The sequence below is a fragment of the Delphinus delphis genome, chromosome 2 (genome assembly GCF_949987515.2).
Source record: "Delphinus delphis chromosome 2, mDelDel1.2, whole genome shotgun sequence".
Taxonomy (NCBI): domain Eukaryota; kingdom Metazoa; phylum Chordata; class Mammalia; order Artiodactyla; family Delphinidae; genus Delphinus; species Delphinus delphis.
The window spans coordinates 171303765-171320804 of record NC_082684.1 but is presented as its reverse complement, the minus strand read 5'-3'; the positions used below and the strand labels follow the sequence as shown (position 1 = coordinate 171320804).

The window sequence follows — 17040 nt, the reverse complement described above, 5'->3', positions numbered from 1 at the left end:
TTTAAATGTTATACTGCACTTATGGTTATTATAAAATCTTGGCTATAGTCGCTGTGTTGTACAATATATCCTTGTAGCTTGTATATTTTATACATAGTAGTTTGTACCTCTTAATCCCCTACCCCTATCTTGCCCCTGCCTGCTTCCCTCTCCCTACTGGTAACCACTAGTTTGTTCTCTATATCTGTGAGTCTGTTGCTTTTTTGTTATATTCACTAGTTTTAAAAATTTTTTTAGATTCTACAAATAAGCGATATCATACAGTATTTGTCTTTCTCTATCTACCTTATTTCACTTAGCATAATGCCCTCCAAGTCCATCCATGTTGTTGCAAATGACAAAATTTCATTCTTTTTTTATGGCTGAGTAGTAGTTCACTTTATATATATATATATATCTATCTCCTCTTATTTACCCATTCATCTGGTGATGGACACTTAGGTTGATTCCATATCTTGGTAATTGTAAATAATGCTGCTATGAACCTTGGAGTGCATGTATCTTTTCGAATTAGTGGGGATTTTTTTTTTTTTTTGATATATACCCAGGAGTGGAATTGCTGGGTCATATGAAAGTTCTATTTTTAGTTTTTTGAGAAACTTCCATACTGTTTTCCACAGTGGCTGCACCAATTTACATTCCCCCCAACAGTGTACAAGGGATCTCTTTTCTCCACACCTTCACCAATATTTATTTGTGTTCTTTTTGATGATAGTCATTCTGGTGTAAGGTGATATCTCATTGTGGTACTAATTTGCATTTCTCTGTTGATTAATGATGTTGAGCATCTTTTCATGTCCCTGTTGGCCAGCTGTCTGTCTTCTTTGGAAAAATGTCTGTTCAGGTCTTCTACCCATTTTTAAATTAGATTGTTTGTTTTTTTGCTGTTGAGTTGTATGAGCTGTTTAAATATTTTGTATATTAACCCCTTATAGGTCGTATTACTTGCAAATATTTTCTCCCATTTAGTAGGTTATCTTTTGGGCTTGTTGACGGTTTCCTAGCTGCGCAAAAGTTTTTAAGCTTAATTAGTCCCATCTGTTTATTTTGCTTTTATTTCCTTTGCTTTAGGAGACAGACCTCCAAAAACATTGTGACAATCTTTTATTTTAACTTTATCATTTATTTATTTATTTGGCTGCGTTGGGTCTAAGTTGCTGCGCGCGGGCTTTCTCTTGTTGCGGCGAGCGGGGGCTGCTCTTCGTTGTGGTGCGCGGGCTTCTTATTGCAGTGGCTTCTCTTGTTGTGGAGCACAGGCTCTAGGCACACAGGCTTCAGTAGTTGTGGCACGTGGGCTCAGTAGTTGTGGTGCGTGGGCTCAGTAGTTGTGGCTCGCAGGCTCTAGAGCACAGGCTCAGTAGTTGTGGTGCATGGGCTTAGCTGCTCCGCGGCATGTGGGATCTTCCCGGGCCAGGGCTCGAACCCGTGTCCCCTGCATTGGCAGGTGGATTCTTAACGACTGCACCACCAGGGAGGTCCCACATTGTGACAATTTATGTCAGAGTGTTACGCCTATGTTTTCTTTTAGGAATCTTATGGCTTCTGGTGTTACATTTAGGTCTTTAATCTATTTTGAGTTATTTTTGTATATGATGTTAGAAGTGTTCTAATTTCATTTTTTACATGTAGCTGTCCAGTTTTCCCAACAACACCATTGAAGAGACTGTCTTTTCTCCATTGTATATCCTTGCCTTCTTTGTTGTAGATTAATTAACCATAAATGTGTGGTTTATTTCTGGGCTCTCTGTCCTGTTCCACTGATCTATGTGTCTGTTCTTGTGCCAGTATCATACTGTTTTGATTACTGTAGTTTTGTAGTCCAGTCTGAAGTCAGGGAGTGTGATTCCTCCAGCTCTGTTCTTTCTCAAGATCGTTTTGGCTATCAGGGTCTTTGGTGTTTCCATACAAATTTTAAAACTATTTGTTATAGTTCTGTGAAAAATGCCCTTGATATTTTGATAGGGAATGCTTTGAATCTATAGATTGCCTTGGGTAGCATGGTCATTTTAACAATATTAATTCTTCCAATCCATGAACATGGTATATCTTTCCATCTGTTTGTGTCGTCTTCAATTTCTTTCATCACTGTCTTATAGTTTTCCAAGTACAGGTTTTTTACCACCTTCAGTAGGCTTATTCCTAGGTATTTTATTCTTTTTGATGTGATTGTAAATGGGATTGTTTCCTTAATTTCTCTGTCCAATAGCTCATTGTTAGTGTACAGAAATGCAACTGATTTCTGTTTATTAATTTTATGTCCTGGAACTTTACCAAATTCATTGATGAGCTCTAGTAGTTTTCTAGTGGCATCTTTAGGGTTTTCTATGTATAGTATCATGTCATCTGTAAACAGCAATAGTTTTACTTCTTCTTTCCAATTTGGATTCCTTTTATTTCTTTTTCTTGTCTGACTGTTGTGGCTAGGACTCCCAATACTATGTTGAATAAAAGTGGCAAGAGTGGGCAACTTTGTCTTCTCCCTGTTCTTAGAGGAAGTGCTTTCAGCTTTTCACCATTGAGTTTGATGTTAGCTGTGGGCTCGTTATATATGGCCTTTATTATGCTGAGGCATGTTCCCTCTATGCCCACTTTCTGGAGGGTTTTTATCATAAATGGATGTTGAATTTTGTCAAAAGCTTTTTATTGAGACAATTATATGATTTTTATTCTTCAATTTGTTAATGTGGTATATCACATTGATTTGTGGATACTGAAAAATACTTGCATCCCTGGGATAAATTCCACTTGATCATGCTATATGATCCTTTTAATGTAATGTTGGATTCAGTTTGTTAATATTTTGTTGAGGATTTTTGCATCTATACTCCTCAGTGATACTGGTCTGTAATTTTTGTGTGTGTGTGATCTCTTTAATTTTGGCATCAGGGCGATGCTGGCCTTGTAGAATAAATTTGGAAGCATTCCTCCCTCTGCAATTTTTTGGAATAGGTTGAGAAGGTTAGGTGTTAACTCTTTTGTAAATGTTTGGTAGAATTCACCTGTGAAGCCATCTGGCCCTGGACTTTTGGGGAGTTTCCTTTTTATTATTACTGATTCAGTTTCATTACTGGCAATTGGTCTGTTCATATTTTCTATTTCTTCCTGGTTCAGTCTTGGAAGATTGTGCATTTCTAGAAATGTGTCCATTCCTTCTAGGTTGTCCGTACTATTGGCATATAGTTGTTTGTAGTATTCTCTTATAACCCTTGGTATTTTTGTGGTATCAGTTGTAACTTCTTATTTTTCATTTCTGATTTTATAGATTTGGGCCCTCACGCTTTTTTTTCTTGATGAGTCTGGCTAAAGACTTGTCAATTTTGCTTATCTTTTCAAAGAATCAGATCATTGATCTTTTCTATATATATATATTTTTTAGTCTCTATTTCATTTTTGTTTTTTTTTTTTTTGTGGTATGCGGGCCTCTCACTGCCGTGGCCTCTCCCACCGCGGAGCACAGGCTCCGGACGCGCAGGCCCAGAGGCCATGGCTCACGGGCCCAGCCGCTCCGCAGCACGTGGGATCTTCTCGGACCAGGGCACGAACCCACGTCCCCTGCATCAGCAGGCAGACTCTCAACCACTGCCCACCAGGGAAGCCCTCTATTTCATTTATTTCTCCTCTGATCTTTATAATTTCTTTCCTTCTACTAACTTTGGGTTTTGTTTGTTCTTCTTTTTCTGGTTCTTTTAGGTATAAGGATAGGTTGTTTATTTGAGATTTTTCTTATTTCCTGAGGTAAGCTTTTATCGCTATAAACTTCCCTCTTAGAACTGCTTTTGCTTCATTCCATAGATTTTGGATCATTGTGTTTTCATTTTCATTTGTCTCCAGGTATTTTTTGATTTCCTCTTTGATTTCTTCAGTGATCCTTTGGTTGCTTAGTAGCATATTGTTTAGCCTCCGAGTGCTTGTGGGTTTTTTTCTTGTAGTTGATTTCTAGTCTCATAGCATAGTGGTAAGAAAAGATGTTTGATATGATTTCAATTTTCTTAAATGTACTGACGCTTGTTTTGTGGCCTAGCTTGTGATCTATCCTGGAAAATGTTCCATATGCACTTGAAAAAAATGTGTATTCTGCTACTTTGGGATGGAATGCTCTATAAAAATCAATTAAGTCCATCTGGTCTAGTGCATCATTTAAGGCCAGTGTTTCCTTATTGATTTTCTGTCTGGATGATCTATTAATTTAACTGGGGTGTTAAATTCCCCTATTATCATTACGTTACTGTCTTTTCTCCCTTTATATCTGTTAATATTTGCTTTATGTATTTAGATGCTCCAATATTGTGTGCCTATGTACTTAAAATTGTTATAATTTCTTCTTGGATAGACCCCTTGATCCTTATGTATTATCCTTCCTTGTCTATTATAACAGCCTTTATTTTAAATTTACTTTGTCTGATATAAGTATTGCTACTCCGGCTTTCTTTTGATTTCCATTTGGATGGAATATCTTTTTCTATCCCTTCAGTTTCAATCTGTGTGTGTCTTTAAGTCTGAAGGGATTCTCTTACAGGCAGCATATATATGAGTCTTGTTTTTGTATCCAATCAGCCACTCTATGTCTTTTGATTGGAGCATTTAGTCCATTTACATTTAAGGTAATTATTGATATATATATGTTCTTATTGCCATTTTGTTAATTGTTTGGGAGTTGTTTTTGTGGGTCTTTTTTTTCCCTTCTTTTGTTCTCTTGCAATTTGATGATTATCTTTAGTGTTATATTTGGATTCCTTTTTCCTTTTTTTTTTTTGCAGTATGCGGGCCTCTCACTGTTGTGGCCTCTCCCGTTGCGGAGCACAGGCTCCGGACGCGCAGGCTCAGCGGCCATGGCTCACGGGTCCAGCCGCTTCACGGCATGTGGGATCCTCCCGGATCGGGGCACGAACCCGTGTCCCCTGCATCTGCAGGCGGACTCTCAACCACTGCGCCACCAGGGAAGCCCTCCTTTTTCCTTTTTTATGTGTATCTATTATAGATTTTTGGTTTGTGGTTACCATGAGGTTTTTAAATAAATAAATGTGTGTGTGTGATTGTTTTAAGTTGCTGATTAATTTTAAATGCATCTTAACTCTGCATTTATACTCTCCTCTGCTCACAATTACTATTTTTGATATCATATTTAATTTCTAACTGTTTTGTGTATCCCTTAACTGCATATTGTGAATATAGATGATTTTACTTATATTATCTTTTAACTTTCCTACTGTCTTTGTGTGTGGATGATTCACTACCTTTACTGTATATTTGCCTTTACTGATGAGCTTTTTCCTTTTATAATTTTCAGATTTCCAGATGTGGCCTATCCTTTTTCACTTAGAGAAGTTCCTTTAACATTCCTTGTAAAGCTGGCTTGGTGATGGTGAACTCTTAGCTTTTGCTTGTCTGTAAAGATTTTGATCTCTCCATCAAATCTGAATGAGAGCCTTGCTGTAGAGTATTCTTGGTTGTAGATTTTCCCCTTTCATCACTTTAAATATATCGTGCCACTCCTTCTGGCTTGCAGAATATCTGCTGAAATGTCATCTGATAGCCTTATCAGAGTTCTCTTATACATTACTTGTTATTTTTCCTTGCTGCTTTTAATATTCTCTCTTTATGTTTAATTTTTGCCATTTTAATTACAATGTGTCTTGGTGTGTTCCTCTTTGGGTAAATCCTGTATGGGTCTCTCTGTGCTTCCTGGACTTGGATATCTGTTTCCTTTCCCAGGTTGGGGAAGTTTTCAGCTGCTACATCTTCAAGTATGTTCTCAGCCCCTGTATCTCTTTCTTCTCCTTCTGAGACCCCTATAATGTGAATATTAGTATGCTTTATGTTTTCCCAGAGATCTCTTAAACTGTCCTCATTTCTTTTCATTATTTTTTTCTGTTCAGCATCAGTGATTTTCACTACTCTGTCTTCCAGGTTGCTGATTTGTTCCTTTGTATTGTTGATGCCTTCTAGTGCATTTTTCATTTCAGTTATTATATTCTTAATTTCTGGTTGTTCTTTACAGTTTATAACTCTTTGTTAAAAACTTCTAACTTCTCACTCTGTGTATCCATTCTTCTCCCGTGTTCTTTGACCATCTTACCTATCACTACCCCGAACTCTTTCTTGGGTAGATTGCCTATCTCCACTTCACTTAGCTCTTCTTCTGGGATTTTATCTTGTTCCTTCATTTGGAACATGTTCCTCTGTCACCTCATTTTGCCTAGGTTACTGTTTTTATTTTTATGTGTCTGGTAGATTGGTTGTTTCCTGACCTTAGAGAACTGGCCTTTTGTAGGAGATATCCTGTGCATCCCATCAGCACACTCCCCTCTTGTCACCCGATCTATAGGTTCCCTCTTATGAGGGCTGTTTGGTCCTTCTGTTGTGGCAGGCTGACTATGTAGGCAGGTTGGTAGGCTTGGTTGGCCCCTGGTCTGGTTTGTTGCCAGGCCCTGCCTTGTATGGAGGCTGCCAGCCACTGGCTGGTAGGACCAGATCACGAGGTGGCTGACTGCAGAACCCTGTGTGTAGGGGTGGTCCTGGGGCTAGTGCTGACTCACTGGTAGGAGGAGTCCGGGTCCAGAAGACTTTGGAGCTGTTGCTACCCACTGGTGGGTGAAACCAGGTCCTGGAGCTAATGCCAGTCTACTGGCAGGCAGAGTTGGCTCCTGCAATCTTGTTGCATGGCCCGGGGTTGGGGTGGGGTGGGGTCTCAGAGCTGGTGTCAGATTGCTGGTGGGTGGGGCTGGTTCCTGACACAGCTGGAGGCAGGGTCTGGGGCATCTTGAAGCTTTTATTGGCCTGCTAGTGGGCAGGGCCAGGGCTCAGCTGGTCCCAGTGCAGGGTCTGATCTCCTGGTAGGCAGGCTGGGTCCACAGGCTGTGGAGCTGTGGTTTTCTCGTGACTGGTGTCTGCTCCCCAGTGGGTGAGGATGGTCTAGAGGCTAGAGCAGGCTCGCTGGAGACTGGAGCCAGGCCCAGGGGAGTATGGGGCCAGTGCCCGCCCACTGGTGGGTGGAGCTATGTCCTGGGCCCTCTGGTAGGCAGGGCTGTGTCCAGTAGCGGCTGGGGGCTCAGGAGGTAGTGAGGCAGCCTGTCTGCTGGTAGGTAGGGCCGTGGGCCCATGCAGTTAGTTGCTTGGCCTAAGGCATCCCCGCACTTGCCCCTGTAGGCTGTGGGGCCAGGGCAGGGCTGGGTCCTGGGACTCATAAGCTAGAGAAAGGGTTCCGTACTGGTGCTTGCCAGCGCCAGTGTCCACAAGGTAGAGCAAGCTCCTAAAACTGGCTCCGAGTGTCTGCGTCTCCAGGAAGAGCTGCAGTCGCCTCCTGCCTCTCTGGGAGACTGTCCAAGATCAGCAGGTAGGTTTGACCCAGGCTCCTATTAAATTACAGCTTCTGGGAATTCCCTGGTGGTCTAGTGGTTAGGACTCTGCACTCTCACTGCCAAGAGCCCAGGTTTGATCCCTGGTTGGGGAATTCAAATCCCGCAAGCCGTGCAACGCAGCCAATAAAAATAAAAAACATTTCAGCTTCTGCTCTAGGTCCCGGTGTGCATGAGATTTTGTGTGTGCCTTTGAAGACTGAAGTCTCTATTTCCCCCAGTCCTCTGGCACTCCCGAGAGCATACAGTTTTCGTTTTCTTGTGATGAGAACTTTTAATACCCACTTCCTCAGCCACTGTCAAGTATACAGTACAGTATTGTCAACTATAGTCGCTGTGCTGTACATTACAATTCCCGTGATTTTTTTCATCTTATAACTGGAAGTCTGTACCTTCTGACCACCTTCAGTCATCTCTCCCACCCCTCCCCCACCTCTGGCAACCACCAGTCCGTTCTTTGTTTCTATGAGTGCAATTTCTTTAAAGTCCACATATCAGTGAGATCATACAGTAGTAAATACCCCGAATAAATAATAATAGCTAATATTTATTGAGCTCTTACAGTTTTCCAGGACGTTGTGTGGACTTCATTGTTACCACCATTTTAAGATGAGAAAGCTGAGTTATGCAGAGGTTACCTTAACCAAGATCACATAAATAGTAGTGGCTCAGATGCAGCGCTATCCAGAGCCTGTATTTTTTATAAAAGAATAGCATAGGATACAGTAAATTTATAATGCAAGTTGTTTATATTGTCAACTGAAGAAAAGAAATCACAACCTAAAAGTTGAGACTTATGTTTTATTTGGCAGACTGAGGACTTAAGCCTGGGATACAGCCTCTCAGATAGCTCTCAGGGTCTGTTTCAAAGAGGTAAGGGAGGAGCTAGGATATATAGGAGTTTCTGCAAAAAACAAAACAACAACAAATCAGGTAGTCAAACATCAAAAAATTATGGCTAATTAAAGAAAAACCAGACATCTCCTTGAGTGCGTTTCTATGTATGGGAGGATGCAAGAGTCTGGGCTTACTGAAATTATTCCCTTGATCTGCACCTTAACTATCTAGGGCTGGTATCCTATTTTTCTCCATCCTGAATCCCCTCAGGGTGCATTGTTGGGGGGGGGGGGTAACTGCAGTGGCTGATTTCTCGATGGCTGAAACATCCTCTGCTGACTGATATGGCAAGTGACATTCTTCCTCCACACTATGGACAACGATTTATAAGTACATAAAATTAAGAAAAAGATATTCTGTACTGAGTTCCTAACAAAAACTTGTATCTACCTCAATAAGTAGTTTTTAGGTATTTAACATAAACTTAATAGCAGTTTTCTGTCCTTCTGGGACAGAATAAATTGAGGACTTGGAAGTCCAAAGAGCTTTGAGATTGCAGAAGGATAGAAATTCCCAGCTGGGGAAGGAGGACATAGCAATGACTAATCATGTTTCACTCTTTTCTTTACGAGCAACCACAAGAGGCATTTCTCCTGGGACTTAGTATCCAGGTAATTGGGCTTCTTCCGAAAGTCCATTTCATCTGTATTGTGAGGATGCCAAAGTCTAGTAAGTGACTGAATCTTCCTCTACAAGAGCCAATATTACATGTGCTTGGGCTATGCTTACCCATCTTTACTATTTTATACCCTATCTTTTAATCCTGACTCTCTGTTTGCCTTTATTCTCTTGTCCTGTATCCATTGTTTAGAGGAGGGAATAAACACGGGGACAAATAAATAAGAATACGAGCCTCATCTTGACCTGTATGGCCAGGAGCTTCATTGTCAGAGGTAGACACACTGGATTCTGCAAATACCAGGCTCAGTGCAAGATTTGGTTTTAGGTATAGACAGCCTAGTCACAGCGACAGCCTTCTTTTATCCTATGACAAACCATCTTATGCCAAATCAAAGGTGTTGGCAATGTACACTAGCAGGGTGTTTTACTCAGATTCGTGACAATGTGTCCACACCTCCTCCCTTTTCTCCCCCCCCTCCTCCTTAGCATTTCACCAGACTCTGTATTTGAATAGAACTGTCTGCCGTGGCTGCAGGGAACACGCCGATATTCTCTGAGGGTGGCATTCTGATTCTTGTTTTCCCTGGCTAGAACGCATTGTTACTGAATTTATTCCTACATTATCTTGTGTCTCTGTGGAAAGTTCTGCAAAGTTCTTGTCTCCAAACAGATTGAAAATGACTCGTAGGCGCATCTTAGTCGTCTCTGTCATCACGGCAGGGCTTGTTCGGTGCTGTGCACAAAGTAGGACTTCAAGTATTGGAGTTGTGATTAATAATACTGTGGTGTCTAAGGAGACTTGCTGCTAAGGGGCGCCGGTAATGCCATTGTGACTATTCGGTGAATGTTAATACTTTAGCAAACCTTTTCATAAAGTTGCTTTGGTGGTGAAAAAATTCCAGACCTTTCGCCCATTACCCTATCAATCTTTTTTCTTTTATACATCTAACTTCCAAAAGAAAAAAAAATGTTAGAAAAAAGAAAAAGGTCAAAAGGGGTGGAGGTAGGGGAGACTAGCAGCTCAGCTCTCCTTGGGATCTTTACTTATCTACCTTAAGATCATGCATCTGAGCTGTGATCATCAGGGATCGTGGATTTACTCCGTTTGTAGATTACGTATAAAGGGAAGCAGGGACTAAGAGTTTTCGAATCTACCACAAGCCTGATACCGTTTTCTCACACAATTCTGACATTTATCCTATAAGGTAGACATTGGGAAGGGACAAGAAAGAGGAAGAGAAGCAAAAGAAGGCTTGCAGGATCGCAGCTGACAAGCAGGAAGTGGAATGCATCCGATTTCAAAGCCAAGCGCCGCATCCCTGGGTGGAGCCGCCTGTTCTGGGTGTTGTCTCCCTTGGTGTTCTCGATCCTGCACAGACACGGGCAACTCTTCACCAGAGTGACACCGTGTTGTGTCAAGGTATCCGGGAGGAGCCTCACTCCTCGCGCTGCACCCTAGATTCCTCCACCCGGCCTCCCAGCTCTGAGCGCAGGGTAGCCCAATTAGTTGGTTTCACCCCGCAGGTCGCGGGCTGCGGGAACTGACTGGAAGCTCCTTGGCGCTGCCCCCCTCCCGCCCCCCGGGCCGAGGGGCTGCTATGATTGGACGTGGCTGCGCCCGGCCGGCCAATGGTGAGGCGCTGGCAGCTTCCCGGAAGTGGCGGCGCGGCCGGCGGCGGCTAGGGCTTCCGTTGCTTTCTAGGCTGCGGGCCAGTCGGGCCGGGTTGGCGGACGCAATGAGCTGCTTCGAGGGGCAGATGGCCGAGTATCCAACCATCTCCATAGACCGCTTCGACCGGGAGAACCTGAGGGCCCGCGCCTACTTCCTGTCCCACTGCCACAAAGGTGAGCGAGCGCAGCGCGCCGCCCAGTCCCGGGGAGCCGGGTTGCGCGGGTTCGGGCCCCGCAGCGAGGTCGCCCAGGGGCTGGAGGGAGGGAAGGCGGGGGTCGGGGTCCTTCAGGAGGGAGTTCAGGCTTTGGGAGGCCAGGGGAGAGACTAGCGACTCGCCTTGTCCCGGCGGGCTCTTCAGCCCGTCTGACGCTTTAATTCCTCATCGGTACCGCGGGACAGAACAGCGACTCCCAGTTGTCACTGACCCAAGCCACTTTGATCAGGCACAACTATTCGATTTGGGGGGAAGTTCTCCCAAGGCCCAATAGTCAGAGGTTGGCAAGGATTACTTAGTTCTTCCCCCATATCCTCGCGATCATGTTATAAAGACAAGTTTAGATGAAATTGTGCCATACCCGCAGACATTAATTAGCAAGCATGCACGCACTCAAATTAAACATCCTGTCTGTAAGCTCGGCGAAGTGCAAGCTCCGCCTCCTTATAGATGTTCTTTTCCCCTATGAAAGGTTCATTTTGGTCTAGAGGTAGGATGCGGTTTACTTTACAGACGGCCAGGTCAGGCAACCAGAATACCAAGATTTCACAGCTGGAGGCGGTTAGGACTTAAGCTTGGAGCATCACCCCCTAATGATATGGTCCCGAGGCTAGATGCTCCAGGCAAGACTGGAGCGTTTCTAAAACATTTTAGCCGGTCTCCAGAGCTGGAGCAACACTAACTTCACAACCACTGTCCATTTTTAACGTCTAGTATGCTGACTGACACGTCACTAACTTTACCTATGAAAACAGGTTTAATATTCATTGTGCTAATTAGCACGGCCTTGGGCATTGACCAGAGATGAAGCTTAACTGAAGCGTTCTAGAAGCTTACTCTTGGAGTGTGGACTCCCAGAGTAGCTTAAGCAGGATGCCCCCAACCCCTCTTCTGAGGAGTGACTCAGATACATATTCACGTATATATCACACGGTGTGATTTTAAAGTAAATTACAGATATCAAAACATGCCCTTCATCACACAGTTGGTGTGAAGATCAGCTGTTGTGTGTGGAATCACTCACTTTAACCTGGTGTAAATCATTGAAATTTCTGCTTTTGGGGAATGGCTCTGCTTTCTGGTTCTAAGTCCCTAATTCTCTCTCTTTAATGACGAAAATCTGGACCTCCTCTATCAATTTGCTAAAAAAGCACATGAGCCTCTGTGAGGGTCTTTCTGCTTCTTTTTGAGGACAATATTTTTGTTTTTGTCTTGTTTTTCATTGAGAAGCCACTGGTGGAGGAGGATATTTTTACCTTTTGTGTTGAGTCTGCCAGCATTTCTGAACTCACATGTGGTGGCCACAATTAAAGAATGGATTTGGGTTTGGCCTTCATGTTTTGGAGTAGTGAGTTTGGAGAATGAGTTCATCTAGAGGAATTTGTTCGTTTGTTTTTCTATTTGTGTATTTATATTATTTATTGATTTTACTTTTTAAATTGAAGTGTAGTTGTGAAGGCAGCGTCATTAGTTTGTACATTAAGCAAGACTCTCTCCTGTCCAGCAGTGTATACTAACTTTTCCTGTGCTCTAATCCCACGTGGGTCTGTTTTCCCAATGAGGAGGTAAACTGATCAAGGGCAAGAACTCAACTTCTGCTTTCTGAGGTTTGCCACATTACCTACTGGTGGTTTTTAACCTTTTTGGGAAACAAGACTTCTTTGGATGTGCCATGGACTGAATTGTGTCCCCCCCCAATTCATGTATTGAATCCCTGACCCCCAGTGTGACTGTATTTGGAGAAAGGGCTTTTAGGAGGTGATTAAGGTTAAATGAGGTCATAGGGGTGGGGTCCTAATTTGATAGGCTTGGTGACCTTCGAAGAAAAGGAAGAGAGATCTCACACTGAGGAGAGGCCATGTGAGCACACAGCAAGAAGGGGGCTCTTTATAAGGCAGGAGAGGCCTTGCCAGAAACCAACCTTGGCACCTTGATCTTGGACTTTAGCTTCCAGAACTGTTAGAAATACATTCTGTTTAAGCTACCCTGCCTGAGCTGAGTAATATAGAATATCTGACAAGGTCCATGGACTCTTGTTAAAAAAAAATGCACATGAGCATGTTAACATCACAGTTTGATAGAAGTTGAGGTGGGCCATGGACCCGCTTGATGCCTCTTTATGGCCCATCTGGAACCCAGCGCTGTGCTCAGGGCAGAATTGACTAAGCACCAGTGAGGCCTGGAGGACACGAGAGGACCCGTGGCCTGAGATAGTGGCCCAGCGTGGGGGAGGACCCCTTCTGGAGACCACTTAAGATGATTTATTCTGGTCGAGGAAAAGGAAAGAGGCCCTGGAAGGGAGATGCTGGGTGCAGTCCTAGCATCACAAAGTAAACTCCCCAGATTCCCTTGACTGGGGTGGTGGGCTGGGTTGTCTTGATAGGACGGGTTGCTGCGCACTGAGGTAGTTGGGAAGCCTGGAGCAGAGTCCTGAGTCAGCCTTGTGTTTGCCGTGACTCAGACTCTCTGGAAACCCCCATAAGGGAGAGTCCTGCCCTGGCATGCACTCATTGGCCCTAAAAGCATGGACCAGGAGTGACCTGAGGAGATGCACACTGTGAGGGGGCAGGTGGACTGTCCTGTGGCGGCACGTGTTTGGTCAACGTCGCCCACTTGAGGTGTGGTGACGGCCTTGTTTTCAAGAGTTAAGGATTGTCACATACAAATTTGAGGGCACATGTGTTGGTGGTAATTAGGATAATTAGATTTTTTTCTTGTGGTTTATTGTTAGGCTGTTTAACATTGTCTCCCCATCAACCCAGCTGGACTGCCTTTGCCGTTTGCCTTCATCAAGGGTGGTAACAGGCAGTGTTTACATAAATTAATCAAAATGCAGATGAAAGTCATTTTTGGTAAATGATTTGAGGAGGAAAAGACTTTCAAAATAATCTACTTGGTTATAGTTTTTTTTTTAAGTAAAATTAACTTTCCAGCAGCATTTATGTATTAATCTTAAAAGAGCTGGAAAAAAGTTATATAGAGAAAATAATTTTGTATAATTAGCTTTAAACTTATCAGTTTTTAGAAAACTTATAATGAAGATTGTTAATTCGTGGTGAGACAGCAGTTTTCATGGCTGAATAATATTTCATTGTGCATATATACCACATCTTCTTTATGCATTCATTCACTGATGGACACTTAGGTTGTTTCCATGTCTTGGCTATTGTAAATAATGCTTCAGTGAACCTGGGGGTGCAGATGTCTTTTTGAGTTAGTGTTTTTGTTTTCTTTAGTTAAGTACCCAGACGTGGAATTGCTGGATCATATGATAGTTCTGTTTTTAATTTTTTGAGGAACCTCCATACTGTTTCCCATAGTGGCTGCACCAATTTACGTTCCTACCAACAGTGCACAAGGGTTCCCATTTCTCCACATCCTTTTCAACATTTGTTATTTTTCTTTTTGATAATAGCCAGTCTAATGGGTGTGAGGTGGTATCTCATTGTGGTTTTGATTTGCATTTTCCTGATGATTAATGATGTGGAACATCTTTTCATGTGCCCGTTGGCCATCTGTATGTCTTGGGGAAAATGTCTATTCAGATCTGCCCATTAAAAAAATCAGATTGTTTTTTTGCTGTTGAGTTATGAGTTCTTCATATATTTTGGATATTAGTCCCTTATCAGATACATGATTTGCAAATGTTTTCTCCTATTCAGTAGGTTTTTTCATTTCGTTGATGCTTTCCTTTGCTGTGCAAAAACTTTTTAATTTGATGTCATTTGCTTAGTTTTGCTTTTGGTGTCAGATTCAAAAGATCACCACCAAGACCTATGTCAAGGAGCTTACGGCCTATGTTTTCTTCTAGAAATTTTATGGTTTCAGATCTTAGATTCAAGTCTTTAATCTATTTTGAGTTAATTTTTGTGTGTGGTGTATAAGGTAATGGTTAGGTTTCATTCTTTTGCATGTGGCTGTCCAGTTTTCCTACCACCATTTATTGAAGAGACTGTCCTTTCCCCATCATATATTCTTGGTTTCTTTATCATATATTCTCAGTAATTGACACTATATGTGTGGCTTTATTTCTGGGCTTGCTATTCTGTTCTGTTGATCTATGTGTTTTTATGCCAGTACCATACTGTTTTAATTACTATACATTTGAAACAATACATTTTGTAACCAGGGAGCATGTCTCCAGTTTTGTTTTTTTTTCAAGATTGCTTTGGCTATTTGGGGTTCTTTTGTGGTTCTATACAAATTTTATGATTATTTGTTCTGTTCCTATGAAAAATGCCATTGGAATTTTGATATGGGTTGCACTGAACCTGTTGATTGCTTTGGGTAGTATGGGCAATTTAACAGTATTGATTCTTTCAATCTATGAGCATGGAATAGCTTTACATTTATTTGTGTCATCAATTTCTTTTATTAATGCATGTAGTTTTCAATATACCGGTCTTCCTTGGTTAAATTTATTCCTACATATTTTATTCTTTTTGATGTAGCTGTGAATGGGATCATTTTCTTAATTTCTCTTTCTGATGGTTATTTGTGTGTAGAAATGCAGCAGACTTCTGTATGTTGATATCCTGCAACTTTACTGAATTCCTTTATTCTAACAGTTTTTTGTTTTTAATAGATCTTTATTGGAGTATAATTGCTTCACAATACTGTGTTAGTTTCTGTTGCACAACAAAGCGAATCAGCCATATGCATACACATGTCCCCATATCTCCTCCCTCTTGCGTCTCCCTCCCACCCTCCCTATCCCACCCCTCTAGGTGGTCACAAAGCACCAAGCTGATCCCCCTGTGCTATGCTGCTGCTTCCCACTAGCTAACTATTTTACATTCGGTAGTGTATATATGTTTTTTTTTTTAACTTTCGAATTTTATTTTTTTACACAGGTTCTTATTAGTTATCCATTTTATACATATTACTGTATATATGTCAATCCCAATCTCCCAATTCGGTAGTATATATATGTCGATGCTACTCTCACTTTGCCCCAGCTTCACCCTCCCACCCCATGTCCTCAAGTTCATTCTCTATGTCTACATCTTTATTGCTGCCCTGCCACTAGGTTCATCAGTACCGGTTTTTTAGATTCCACATATATGCGTTAGCATGTGGTATTTGTTTTTCTCTTTCTGACTTACTTCACTCTGTATGACAGACTTAGGTCCATCCACCTCACCACAAATAACTCAATTTCGTTTCTTTTTATGGCTGAGTGAGATTCCATTGTATATATGTACCACATCTTCTTTATCCATTCGTCTGTCAATGGACACCTAGGTTGCTTCCTAGTCCTGGCTATTGTAAATAGTGCTGCAGTGTGGTACATGACTGTTTTTGAATTATGGTTTTCTCAGGGTATATACCCAATAGTGGGATTGCTGGGTCGTTTGGTAGTTCTATTTTTAGTTTTTTAAGGAACCTCCATACTGTTTTCCATAGTGGTTGTATCAATTGACATTCCCACCAACAGTGCAGGAGGGTTCCCTTTTCACCACACCCTCTCCAGCATTTATTGTTTCTAGATTTTTTGATAATGGCCATTCTGACCAGCATGAGGGGATACCTCACTGTAGTTTTGATTTACGTTTCTCTGATAATTAGAGATGCTGAGCATCTTTTCACGTGCCTCTTGGCCATCTGTATGTCTTCTTTGCTGAAATGTCTATTTAGGTCTTCTGCCCATTTTTTAACTGGGTTGTTTGTTTTTTTGATATTGAGCTCCATGAGCTGTTTGTATATTCTGGAGATTAATCCTTTGTCTGTTGTTTTCATTTGCAAATATTTTCTCCCATTCTGAGGGTTGTCTTTATGTCTTGTTTATGGTTTTCTTTGCTGTGCAAAAGCTTTTAAGTTTAATTAAGTCCTATTTGTTTATTTTTGTTTTTATTTCCATTACTCAAGAGGTGGGTCAAAAAAGATCTGGCTGTGGTTTATGTCAAAGAGTGTTTTTCCTATGGCTTCCTCTAAGAGTTTTGTAGTGTCTGGTCTTACATTCAGGTCTTTAATCCATTTGGAATTTATTTTTGTCTATGGTGTTAGGTAGTGTTCTAATTTCACTCTTTTACATGTAGCTGTCCAGTTTTCCCAGCACCACTTATTGAAGAGGCTGTCTTTTCTCCATTGTATGTTCTTGCTTCCTTTGTCGTAAATTAGGTGACCATATGTGTGTGGGTTTATCTCTGGGCATTCTATCCTGTACCATTGATCTATATTTCTATTTTTGTGCCAGTACCAAACTGTCTTGATTGCTGTAGCTTTGTAGTATAGTTTGAAGTCGGGGAGCCTGATTCCTCCAACTCCATTTTTCTTTCTCA

The 17040-nt window shown here is 41.8% G+C and overlaps 1 protein-coding gene across 5 annotated transcripts in view; it reads left to right on the top strand.

Moving 5' to 3' along the window:
- The window catches only part of DCLRE1C (DNA cross-link repair 1C), a 119984-nt gene that overhangs the window by 59535 nt on the left and 43409 nt on the right, over nucleotides 1-17040 (top strand). The window contains exon 1 of one of the 5 annotated variants that reach the window (XM_060006277.1): nucleotides 10512-10718. The exons of the other annotated variants lie outside the window; for them this stretch is intronic. Coding sequence (XP_059862260.1) covers nucleotides 10610-10718 — 109 coding nt within the window. The 5' untranslated portion in view covers nucleotides 10512-10609. Of the gene's footprint in view, nucleotides 1-10511; nucleotides 10719-17040 lie in introns of those variants that run through there. 5 annotated transcript variants of the gene reach the window in all.